This window comes from Bombyx mandarina, chromosome 05 (genome assembly GCF_030267445.1).
Source record: "Bombyx mandarina strain Sakado chromosome 05, ASM3026744v2".
NCBI lineage: Eukaryota > Metazoa > Arthropoda > Insecta > Lepidoptera > Bombycidae > Bombyx > Bombyx mandarina.
The window spans coordinates 7,238,292-7,251,347 of NC_143212.1; the positions used below are offsets into that span (position 1 = coordinate 7,238,292).

Here is a 13,056-nt window from a genome sequence, read left to right on the forward strand (position 1 = left end):
TTTTCAAATCGGTCCAGTAGTTTCGGAGCCTATTCGAAACAAACAAACAAACAAATCTTTCCTCTTTATAATATTAGTATAGATACCAAGATTAGATTCAGAAGTACATCGCCATTTTTGTGGACAGGAGAATGGATAAATTAGTCAATAGTAGCTGGAGAATATTAACAATTAACAGTGATTATTATTATTTTTGGAATTGCTCTTATGGAAATATTTATAATTTCTTATGACGGCTTACAGACATGAACACTTTTTTTTTCTGTCTAACTCTCTCGCTGCGTAATAGATAACCGCAATATGTTTTATTATTTTACTTTTTAATATTTTGTTAGAATTTTGATAATTGTATTGTGTTAGATCCGAATATAATGGTATTACTACTATGGACAGATGATGAAACGGTATTGTAGTATTCCTCAGATTTAGCAAGATCTAGAAATCTGCATACTTTTCACAACAACTCAAAAATAGATCAAAGATAAACTAAAATCATTATATGCTTGAAAGTTTAACTTACTTGACTTTTCATGGGGTCCGTATTGATCTGGCACATGTACTGTCCCCGATCTTCTTCTTGGACGTTTTTAATATGGAGATACCAAGTCGAGTGGTCACTGTGTGACACGGAGATTCGAGGATTGTGTGTGATCACGTGCTCGTGTATGGCTTGAATTGCTTTTGTATCCGCTTTTACCCACCCCACCTTTAGCACAAAAAGGTAAGTTATAGGTTTATTGTTTACAGAATTTAGCACACCCTGTATATGTAGGTCCATGATAGTATAATATAAGACGTGTACCGTTTTAGACATTTCTTGATAGTGTTGATAATTCCAGCCATCTTGTGAACTAATTTTTTCAATTGTGTTTTTATACTGCAGGCAATATATTATAAGAATCAAAATCAACTGATGCGTGGGTTAAGCATTCTCGAGGAGACGCGGGGGTGGAATTGCTATCGGCTACTTTCATATTGTATTATATGTTCACAAAATATAAAATCTAGAAAAGTCTCGGTAACGATCTCTTTAGTTAGAGAATACCGAGAATCGCTCGGTGTGAAAGTCAAGAGGCTTGCTATTTTTTAAAATTCTTTCTAGCGCAATTAACGCTGTACTATTGATATAAAAATTTGATCTCAGTTTTGTAAGACTGAAGTATTTGTGCGAAGTTTAAACTTGGGCTTGGAAGAATATTGAGTAACGTAAATAAATAAATAATAAATAACGTACCCGAAAATTACCAAGGTTGACTACAATGCACTCGAAGGTTGCATCGCGTCCTAATGGCACCGTTAGGTTGGTGATCGGCTGCCCAAACTCTGGAAACTCCACACCGCCTAAATAAAAATAAGACGTGAGTTATTTGTACGTTCAAGATAATTTAACAATTGCTTGTAGTAATTTGGTGGTAGGACCTCTTGTGAGTCCGCGTGGGTAGGTACCACCGCCCTGCTTATTTCTGCCGTGAAGCAGTAATGCGTTTTGGTTGGAAGGGTGGAGCAGCCGTTGTAACTATACTTTGAGACCTTAGAAGAAGACCTTAGAAGGTGAGTGGCGCATTTACTTTGTAAATGTCTATGGGCTCCAGTAACCACTTAACACCAGGTGGGCTGTGAGCTAGTCTACCCATCTAAGCTATAAAAAAAAAAATTGGTTAAGGATTGACGAAGTTTGGTTATGGGATCTTATCTGATAGTAGTCTAATAGTCTATTCTTCAGACTTTAATGAAATAATCTAATGATACGCACTTATTTTACGGACAGGGACTTATTTTAGCTACTTCTATAACTTCTCCAGCATCGGTATAGCTTATTTCGCTTCTTTGTTTTTCCCATCAATCATTTATATTTCTACAGTAAAAAATTACTTTGTATCCTACTTAGAATAATACTCGTAGTTATCAAAACTAAAAATTTCAGTTATCAGATTGGATTTTATCTGTCTATTAAAAAAAATGCTTGTTTTGATGTTGTTTCTAAGCCTCTCATCCGATTGTGATCAAACAGACTTGGTAGAGCTATTGTTGGTATTCCAGGAAAGGTTCTAGTCACAATAACACCCTCCTACGACAAGAGGCACGCGAGTAGATCCAAGAAATCAATGTTTTTCATATTATTTTTTTAGCATAAAAAAATTAAAGAAATCATTTTCGAAGAGGATCTCGTATCTACCTACACATGGTATATAATATAATTAATTATAATTTGTAAAGATGAAAACATGGATACTTCATCTTTTATACCTCTAATTATTAGAGTTAATCTGAAGCAACGGAGACCTCGTTGTGGGGCCTACGGGCTTTATGAACTTTTTTATTCCTTACATATCAAGAAGAAAACATCTTCTTTCGTTCTTTGTTTCCCTACGTCCAAAGAGGAATGATTCGGTTCGATCGAAGAAATGCTCTGTTATGTTATTTTATACCATTGTTATTGTCTCCTAGTGATATTTAGATCTGTTAAACTGGGTTACAAAGTATTTGGTATATTTCAACTAGAAACGTGCACGCGAAGTCTCACAGCGGTACTCAGTTCCGGTGCCATTAGTTTGTGAGCTATACTCGAGGTTTATCACGGATGCAGCCGCAAAGTTCCCTTCCGCGATACCGTCGCCAGTTGCACCTTGTTCCGAAGACCTTGCAACAAAGTGTCAACTAACCACCTCAACTTATTCTAGTTTGACTTCAGAAATGTGGACAAACGTAAATAACTTTGGATGCGATTCTAACTAGATCAGATCAGATGCGGTCTAGTTCCATGTTTTAATTGTTATTGGGGCGATATATTCACGAGTGCTTTTACTTTGTATCATTATAATAGGTTGACGAAAAAGTATTTTCGCATTATAGTATGTATGAACTTGTAATAAAATCTCTTTGGCCATACTGTTTGTATTTGGCTGGTTTTGTTATCATTAAATGTTTAAATTTTAAAGAAGATAATTCCAAATTCAAATTAGCAAAATGTGTGATTTTTATTTATTTTTCGTACTGTCAATATGAGTGAATCTAATGAAGAAACTCTATACATTTTAAAATTTTACTACAAAAAAGGTAAAAATGCAACACAAGCCCCGAAAAAAATTTGCAATGTTTATGGACCTAGTGCAGGGTCTGTGAGAGTAACACGAATTTCTTGTTCCATGTTCTAATGGTTATGAGGGCGATATATTCACGAGTGCATTAACTTTGTATATTTTATTTTCGTAATAAACGGATAGAAGAGCTCGTGAATGTTAAGACTTTTTTGCCCGTCCACCTTAACGCCTGCGTTCGGAATCTGATTATTGTTACTAATTAATGATTTTTTTTTTATTGAGTTTTGGGGCCTGGCATTTCCATATTACTCGATAGGAGTACGGGTCACCCAACACGTCATCTCGGATCCTCCCGATCTACTAACGGTGCTTCTAGGTACTTCAAGCACCGGTAACCGTTCTCGTCGAAGCCGTCGCTAGCGACGAAGGGCTCGACGAGTAAATTAATTCTCAGACACAGCCCACTGAGTTTCTCGCCGGATCTTCTCAGTGGGTCGCGTTTCCGATCCGGTGGTAGATTCTGCGAAGCACTGCTCTTGCTAGGATCAGTGTTAGCATCGTCGTCAGGTTTGAGCCCCGTGAGCTCACCTACTAGTTAAGGTTCCGCTGGAATAGCCTCTCTAGGCTACCAGTTTAGGCAGGAAAAAAAAAAGGGACACCCATCAGGCTATAGATGTTTCAGATTTCAAATCGACACTGAACAAATTAATTTATTAGTGGTGAAACTAGTTAATCAGTTAAGTAAGGAACCTCTGAATACATTCGGTTTGAATTTCTATGAAAATCTATTCCAGATTTTCGTTTTGTTTGCTCAACCCGCTATTTGTACAGGCTTTTGCTTAGCCCTTTCATTTAATTTTAATGCCTCATCGCCTTTGTTGACTCAAAATGGAGTACATTTTTTTGTGGGTCTTAATTATAAACCAAGATCAAAGATGACAAAATCGAATCGTTTAATTTCTTCCAACGAAGTATGAAGGCCCTTTGAAGTATTTTTCGCCTTGTTTCGAATACGTCGTGAATGTAACGTGCCGAACGGTCTCGTGGAGGGCTGTAAAAACTGCCATTTTGCAACGACAGCTTCCACAATATCGTCACAGACTGGGACGCAGTAAAATGTTTACAAAATATCCTGCTTTTGTTGCGAGCGCCACTACGAGTGCTGGATATTGCTTTTGTATTACGGTTTAAGGTTAGCCGTCCGGTTTCTTGCACTCGCTTCGTTATCGCATACAGCTTAAAGGAGATTTATATCTTGAAACTTCCTGTTTTATTTATGTAATAAAAATGAATTTTTTGTTGAGTTTGACTTTCCCGAATCGGAGTAGGTGGTGCTAAATTTTATTTTTATAAATACTAACTACATATATACATTTCAACTCAATCACTGTTTAATTTAATAAATACATTGATTGTAGCATAACTAATGGTAGGACCACTTGCGAGTCCGCATGGGTAGGTACCATCACCCTGCCTATTTCTGCCGTGAAGCAGTAATGCGTTTCGGTTTGAAGGGTAAGGCAGCCGTTATAACTATAGTGATATCTTAAATCTAAGCAATAAAAATAAAAAAATGTACAAAGTCTTAGTTGATTCAGCTTACGGCCCACCTGTTAAGTGTCTGCCGGAACTCAAGACATCAATAACTTAAATTTCGTCCCCCATCCTAAAACATGAGTTCTAAGTCTTAGTTTTATAAAGAAAAATAATTTATTCTTTTTTTTTTCATTGCCTTTGTAGGCAGACGAGCATACGGCCCACCTGATGGTGAGTGGTTACCGTCGCCCATGGACTTCAGCAATGCCAGGGGCAGAGCCAAGCCGCTGCCTACTGTCTATTCCTATCTGGTCCTTAAACTAGCTACATAGATCCGTTGGTACGTAAAATCTCGAACAAGCAATCTTTCAGTCCTTTTAACAGATAATTATACCGTTGCCCGGGTCATATTCTTTATCATGGTAAAAAGTATCCAATATTTATGTAGTCATTAACATAGACTATGAATTATTTGACATAAAAAAAAATTTTTTTGTTGCTTACATGGTTGGACGAGCTCACAGCCCACCTGGTGTTAAGTGGTTACTGGGGCCCATAGACATCTACAACGTAAATGCGCCACCCACCTTGATTATAAGTTCTAAGGTCTCAGTATAGTTACAACCGCTGCCCTACCCTTCAAACCGAAACGCATTACTGCTTCACGGCAGAAATAGGCAGGGTGGTGGTATCTACCCCCTCGGGTTCACAAGAGGTCCTACCACCAGTAAAAACAATATATACAAAAAACATATAATATATACAAAAAAAAACCCACAACTGTAATGTTCAGCAGTAGCACTAATAATACACATAACCAGACTTGTTGATAACTAAATGAGATAGAAACGCAATATTTTGTAGCTTCATTTATGTGTTGAAATGCGGACAAACGTTACACAAGTTGAGAATGAACACATTTTTGGTTCCTGCCTTTTCCAATGCAAATGGTGTTTTTCAGATTCTTGTCAGATGTTAGAATTTGGTTTAAGCATATAAAATTGGTCTTTATCTCGGGTCACGGGGGCTGGTAAATGCTAACGAACCAGTTTTTCCTGTTCAAGTTTATTCATTAAGTAAAATGGGAATGAACTAAAATTCGTTTCATACACAATGAGTTTCGATCTGTTTGTTTTATTCAAATGAAAACTAAATGAAACTTCGTACTGGCCATTTGTCATTGGGTGGGTTCCGCCAGAGTTCCGGCTGCAAGCTGCTTTTATTAATATTTCCAGCGCGAATCTACGCTTTATTAGCAAACAGCCGTCATGTGGCTGATAAATTATTAATGTGGTATGAGCGCAGGCTGCGTTTTGTAACCCGTTTTTTAACTTTTAATGTGACAATGCCGTTCGAAGTGCATCGTGTTAGTATGTAAACTTAATTATTGCCATTTAAATCGACATTGATTAGTTATTGAATTAATAATAATAAGCCCATTTTATTTCCAAAAACAAAGAAAAGAGAAAAAAAAACACCTTATCAAATAAAAAGTTACAAAATTAATTATAAACTTGTGTTATTGTTATTGGAAACCCATTCGGGTATAGGCCTCCTCCAGCTTACTCCACTCTTCCCTATCCTTGGCTTTGTTTATCCATTCCTTTCCAGTTGCTGCTATTATTTCGTCGATCCATCTGCTCTTTGGTCGTCCTCTTCTTCTTTTGCCAGTTATTGAATTATTTAGATCAATATTAGATTATGATAATAGGTAACTTCATATGCTTTACCTATGAAGTTTCCATTTATATAAAATTGAGTCATTTCTTTGTTGATTAGCGAACTAACCCATTTAGAAAAAAAAGCCTGTCTCTTTCTCAATACTTTGAAGAATATTTTCTTTTTTTATTATTGCAGTATAATATTCGTTATTTTTTTATTTAAAGCATCATGAAAATAAATGATTCTGTGATTATTTTTAAGTTTTCATGTTGTTATTTAATCCATAAAGCATAATTAATGTGTATTACAAATAGTGACGAACGTTTAAATATAAATCACGTTACGAGATGAATCGTTACATGGCACATTTAAATGTCTATCTCATAAAGAGACACCACCATTTATCATGGAAGCGCATGTCTCAAATGCTTTGAAAGCAATTTCCAAGATGGATGTCAGTTTTACTATTGACTTCGGGTGAACTGTCTTTTGTGAATTATTTAACGAATTTCGTCATCGAAATAAGAAAACATTTTATAATATCTCGCTTTTAACGAAATATTATGTTATACAGTACGTACGCGCACTCTTATTTTAAAATATTAAATTAAAAAAAGATGTTTGGATCGACCGACGTTTAGATGTCATAACAACAAAAATATTGTATAACAAAATTTGTTACCGCGCTTTTTATCTTGGTTATTTCGTTATAATAACCCTAGATTGACAAATATACTCATGGTTTATCTGGTTGTAAGCTGTTACCTTAGCCTATCGAAGTCACAAAATGAACGTCAGAATCCATGTTGCGACATAACCTCAAAATATTAGTTATTCAATGCATATCTTGATTATAGCAATTGGTTAAATTCTATTGCTTATTTTAAGAATAAAATAATGAAGTAAAGCTTCACCTTTCAAGCTGGAGTGCTCATTTACTGGTGGTAGGACCTCTTGTGAGTCCGCACGGGTAGGTACCACCGCCCTGCCTATTTCTGCCTTGAAGCAGTAATGCGTTTCGGTTTGTTGTATACTGAGACCTTAGAACTTATATCTCAAGGTGGGTGGCGCATTTACGTTGTAAATGTCTATGGGCTCCAGTAACCACTTAACACTAGGTGGGCTGTGAGCTGGTCCACCCATCTAAAAAAAAAAAGTGCCTTGTATCAACGAACAAAAAAAGAATAACCTGACTTTTAGTGTAGAAGCTTCACGTCATCAAGCAATCCTACGAAATTACGTACATATTTTAACACATAAGGTTCAATTTAACGTCCTGACATTCTAAGTACTAAAATAGTCTTTCACGATTATATCCGTTCTATAAGTAGACCATTTACATAACACTTTGATCATCTAATGCTGTTGAGATCAATAATAGTTTTTCAGATATATTTTTACAATTGGTGTCTGTATATTTCTACTGCTAATTCAACTTTCCAAAAATAGTATTAGTATTATATATTACTGCATTGTAAATATTAAGTTCTATGAAATGTGATGAGTTTTACTTAATTTCAAGTCACGTACTAAACGGCATCACAGAGCGAAGCATTTTGCATTTATGGCCCATTTCCAAAGCAATGCGATTTTTTTAACCAATTTTAGATTCTGGTAGTTTTTGCTTTGCCTTTATAATATCTGGAGAAGAATTTATTTTATGTGGATTTTGTACATATTATGATTTAAATATTACGCGGTCATGGAGACGATAGTTAAAACCCGACAATCAATATTCGTCATTCATTATCCCGAGCAGAAACACTTTCATAAAACTTTTTTTTAATATTTTTTTATTGCTTAGATGGGTGGACGACCTCACAGCTCACCTGGTGTTAAGTGGTTACTGGAGAAATAGGCAGGATGTTGGTGCCTACTCGAACGGACTCACAAGACGTCCTACCACCAGTGATTACGCAAATTATAATTTTGCGGGTTTGATTTTTATTACATGATGTTATTCCTTCACCGTGGAAGAGAATCGTGAACATTTGTTGAGTACGTATTTCATTAGAAAAAATTGGTACCCGCCTGAGATTCGAACACCGGTACATCGACGTCTTATCCTTTAGGCCACGACGACTTATTTTATTTTTTAATAATAGCGGTCAAAGATTTCAGTGGCTTTTAAAATAGTGTGTTTTTGTTGTTCCACAACGTAAATTCTGTCAACCACCCGGGGCCATGAGCTCTAACTCTCAGTTTAAAAGTACAACGGCTGTCCTACCCTTCAAAACGAAATGCATTACTGCTTCACGCCAGAAATATGCGGGGCGATGATAATCGAACCGCGCGGATTGACAGGACGCCCTACCACCAGTTTTCTAATCTAAATTGTTTATAAAATTAGAAACAAAATTATGGAAGGTCGTATGTTGTTAGTTAACGGCAAAAGTCTAAGTGGAGATGTACTTAATTAGAGTCAATATAGCTTTGCGGCAGACATCAAAAGCCTATTCAAATTAATGTTACCCACACGGGGTTAAAGATAAGTAAATGGTGCTTAAATTAAAAGTTAACATTTCATTTTCACCTTATTCGAATTTAAGCCGAATTCATTTTAAAGTCTCTTTTTGTGTTCGAAATAAAGAAATAATTAATTTTTCATAATAAAAGAGGCAGCCATTACAGAGTTCATTAAATTTTTTTAGGCCGCTATACGATGGCCGCCAGAATGAACTTTTCCCATTTCTCATTTTCATAATTACTTCTAATTGAAGGAAACCTTAAAGTTGGCAGCAACAGATGAAGCTGTAATGACCGATTACAATGTTCCAATAGAATAATAGAAACGTAATTAAGAAACTTTACTGACTAGTAGTTTTTATTAAGGGCTACTTCAATGACACAGTCGGTTATTAATATTGAAATTTTTGTTGACTTGACAAGCAATACAGTCAGAGGAGAAATAACTATTGTAATAAAATATAAACAGCATTGTATCACCGTTCGTTGTACACGCAGGAATTCTGTTATGGTCGTAATAAAAAGTAAAGTTTATTTAATGTGTCAAATGAACAATAAATATTAAGCATGATATATTTATATAATTATTACCATAATTACGTGGTGTTTGTAAAATCAGGTTTTAGCACACTGAAATTTTCAAAAATCATCAAACTGATGTTCAGTTTCTAAATACTAGGAGAATAAGATTAACAGCTTTTTAATAAGTACTAAGTACGTGGAGGAATTTGTTTCACGATTTTAGTAGGCCTTGGGCGTAAGATCTCAAATAAAACGAGAGTCACGTTCAAGTGAGTGATATCACGTCTACGGCTCATCAGCGGGAGCACGTGACGACTTTAGCACAAACAGATTTCACAACAAGACCACTAATGTCAGGTCTCCAGTGGTTTACCGAAGCCTTGCACGCACACCTCCGGCACGAAATCCTACGACAGCTCTTTTTATTTTGGCGAGATTAATAAATACGCAAAAGAGCGAGTCCCGCCACGGCGTGTTCGTTGCAAAGTTTCCTTTCTTCCAACTTTATTATGCCATCAGAGTTCGCGTGACGAAGAATCGCACTTTCCTCCTGTAATATAATTTATTTTGACGATGTATCTACACGTCTACATAAATTTTAATCGTGCTAGGTCTTATTAAATTTTATAAGTTCGAAGCGATTCCGAATTACGATACTCCAGTTGAGTTGTCTTTAAAAAAGCAATTTTTCCGCTTCATAAAAAAACACTAAAGTTTCGAATGAACTTTTTTACTTTCAGAAAACATAATGATACAGAAACTTCGCGAAGTCTTAGAGATATTGAAATAAAAGAATGGAAGGAGGCTCGTTTTGTTCGGGTTTATTACAGGTAAAGGTGATGCATTCCGGACGAGTTCTCCTGTTCAGTATAATGTTGCCAACCGCCCGAGTACTGGGGCCGTTGTTTCAACGGATTTTCCAAATGAGATTTCACACGGACGCCCACGTTCGGTTTGAATAAACTTACGGAACACGTTGAGATTCAGAACACAAAAACTTGATTGGATATCTCTTGAAACGTTGATAAAATGTGAAACCGAATCAAAACAGTCGTTTGATTGTAGTGTGTATTTATTAAAGACGTGTCACTTTATTTGCGCAGGTGTGGCCTGTACGAAAAGATTGGGTCTGGATATGTCATTAACGGGCTTCCTGCGCCTAATTGCGACGATGGCGACTCAACAGGAAGTCAAAAGATTGCCTTCTAATAGCAAACATTTTCGCTCTGTCTAGTTGGATATTCGACGGAAAATGTGAAAAAAATAAGTACATCATACTGGTCTCAACGTTCGACTAAATAATAAAGATCCTCTGACTATAATTATTAATGAAGGTATAATTTTTTTGGTGTCCATATTTTTCGCATACAATGAGGAATGAATAACAAATAATAGATAAACATTAGTCTGGACTAAAGCCCCCAAGGCTCATAGAAGTGCCGGCCAATTATTTTTTGGTCAGCCCATAAAAATAAAGATTAAGTTTAGAATTAGAAAATTTAACAGTTCGAATAGTTCATTGATGTCATCAAAACAAAAACAGAATACCTGAAAATTATTTAAAATCACTACAGTAATTTTAAAATGATTCCAGCTACTTCCACTTAACTTCACATAGAAAGGGACAGTTTGGATTATTTAGATCATTTAGAACGTACAAAGGGTTTTCGGCACTTTTTATATTTTGTATCGTACATACCTAGTCAGGTCATAAATTCTGTCACATGTTAAATGTAAAATAATTGAAACAAGTTAATTCATTATGTAACCATTCATATACCAAAATGAACTTAACAAAACATAGATTCTTATGACACTAAAGTTTATTCAAAATGACCTCCGTGATTTTGAATACAGGCCTTCAATCTGCGCGGCCAGTCGTCTATCGCAGCACGAACGAGGTCCATGTCAATATCGGCGGCTGCCTTAATCAAGGATGTCTTGAGTGACTCCATATTGGGATGAGGCTTTGAGCATGCCTTTTCCTCCAAGTGTTGCCATATCTTGTAATCTAACGGATTCAAATCTGGACTGGAGGAGGGCCAGTCTTCGTGCCGGATGAAGTCGATTTCACGCGCCGCCAGCCAGTCTTGTGTGCTCTTCGCTCTATGAGCTGGCGCCGAATCTTGTTGGAATACCCAGTGCCTGTTATTGAACATGGTATGAGAAACAGGTTCCACAAGGTTCGTCAGGACTGTATTTTGATACACAACTGCATTTGTTTTTACACCTTTCTCACAAAAATGTACCTCTGTTAAGCCCCAATAAGAAACTCCCAACCATACCATGAGCGAGGATGGAAAATGACCTCGTTGGACACGCGGAATACGGTTGCTCGCTTCTTCACTACTGTGTGCGTACACCTTATCATTTTGTTTGTTGTAGCTCTCTTCTACGGTAAAAATTTTTCATCCGAAAAAAGAATTTCCCGTAATTTTTTTCCCGCGTACCGCTTCAACAAAGCGCGGCATCTCTTCAGTCTCAGGTCCATTAGACGAGCATTCAAACGATGTCCTGTTTTTCTTCGATATGCCCGAAGCCCTAAGTCTTCATTTAACACCCTTTTCACCGTGGTTCTGCTTAACCCCATCTGAAGGGCCGACAGTTTCTGCTTACGTTTGGGATTTCTTTGAATTCGCGCCTTCACAGCTTTTATCACTGTTGGAGTCCTAACAGACCGAGGGCGACAACTTCTTGACCTGTCATCTACACTAGAGTCTTCATTGTATCGTTTGATGGTACGATAAACGAATCTTTTGGTTATATTCAAATTTTTCAGTATGTTAAAAATTTGAATTGGCGCGTAACCGCAACGATGCAACGCAATAACTGCAACACGGTCTTCTTTAAGCGTCCACTCCATATTTAAAAATGAGTAAAATTCTAAAAGTATACATTTTTATTTTCATGAACAATTCGAAATTCGAATTCAATAAACTTTTTGTGGCCAGCATTCTAAAAGAAAAGTTTTTACTGTGTGACAATACTTATGACCTGACTAGTTATTTGTGTATTTCTAGAGATCCTTTTGTACCGCGTATTACCAGAGCTTGGATTGAACTTTCATCCATGGTATTTCCTGAGCCTCTCAAACAAGGCCCAGACTGCTATTAGTGATGTTGAGCACTCAGGGGCAAACAGGGGGAGCCGTATCTTCAACTGCCTACCAAGGCATGAAAACAACGAATAGAACACATAAACCTTCTACAAATCAAACATTATAAAGTCTGTTTTTATCATTTGATGCTATTCTATTCTTAGAATACATCAAGATAAGACATACATAAACGATAACACATAAGGTGCGATTTTACGATCTAACTATGTCAGTGTTTAAATTCTATAGGTGCCAATTTTATAATGAAATACGAACTTAACACATATTCACGAGTGACTTCAGTGATGAAGGCATAATATTCGGTAAATAACAATCAAACCCGCAAAAACTGAAATTTGTATGATATTGGTGTCAGAGCGTATCATAAGCTCGCAAGAGTATTTTGTACCACAGACCTTTTTTTGATACCGGTGCATCCTCTGACGTTGGGAAGAAGACGGGTCAGCGCACCCGCCATCCCCATGAGCATTTTAATATGGTGATCGAATCTCCATTTGTACCACCGACCTACCTATTCCTACCGCGGAACAGTCATGCCTTATCGTTTTAAAAAAAATTTGAAAAAATGGACAGCGACAGATGTGATTTGTGAACTACCAAATGCTTCAATATTGTTATGATATTAATTATATTAATGATTTTATTAATAGCATTGTTATTGTTGAATGGTGCACAGATTTTCGTACGTTCCCGTTGACTTGTAACAATGTG

General features: G+C 36.5%; 1 protein-coding gene across 1 annotated transcript in view; it reads right to left on the reverse strand.

Annotated features, from left to right (window-relative positions):
- The window catches only part of LOC114251348 (lachesin), a 66,416-nt gene that overhangs the window by 13,907 nt on the left and 39,453 nt on the right, over positions 1–13,056 (reverse strand). Inside the window, exons 3-4 of the mRNA XM_028185572.2 lie at positions 1,235–1,341; positions 521–706 (exon numbers count right to left, since the gene is read on the reverse strand). Coding sequence (XP_028041373.2) covers positions 521–706; positions 1,235–1,341 — 293 coding nt within the window. The remainder of the gene's footprint in view (positions 1–520; positions 707–1,234; positions 1,342–13,056) is intronic.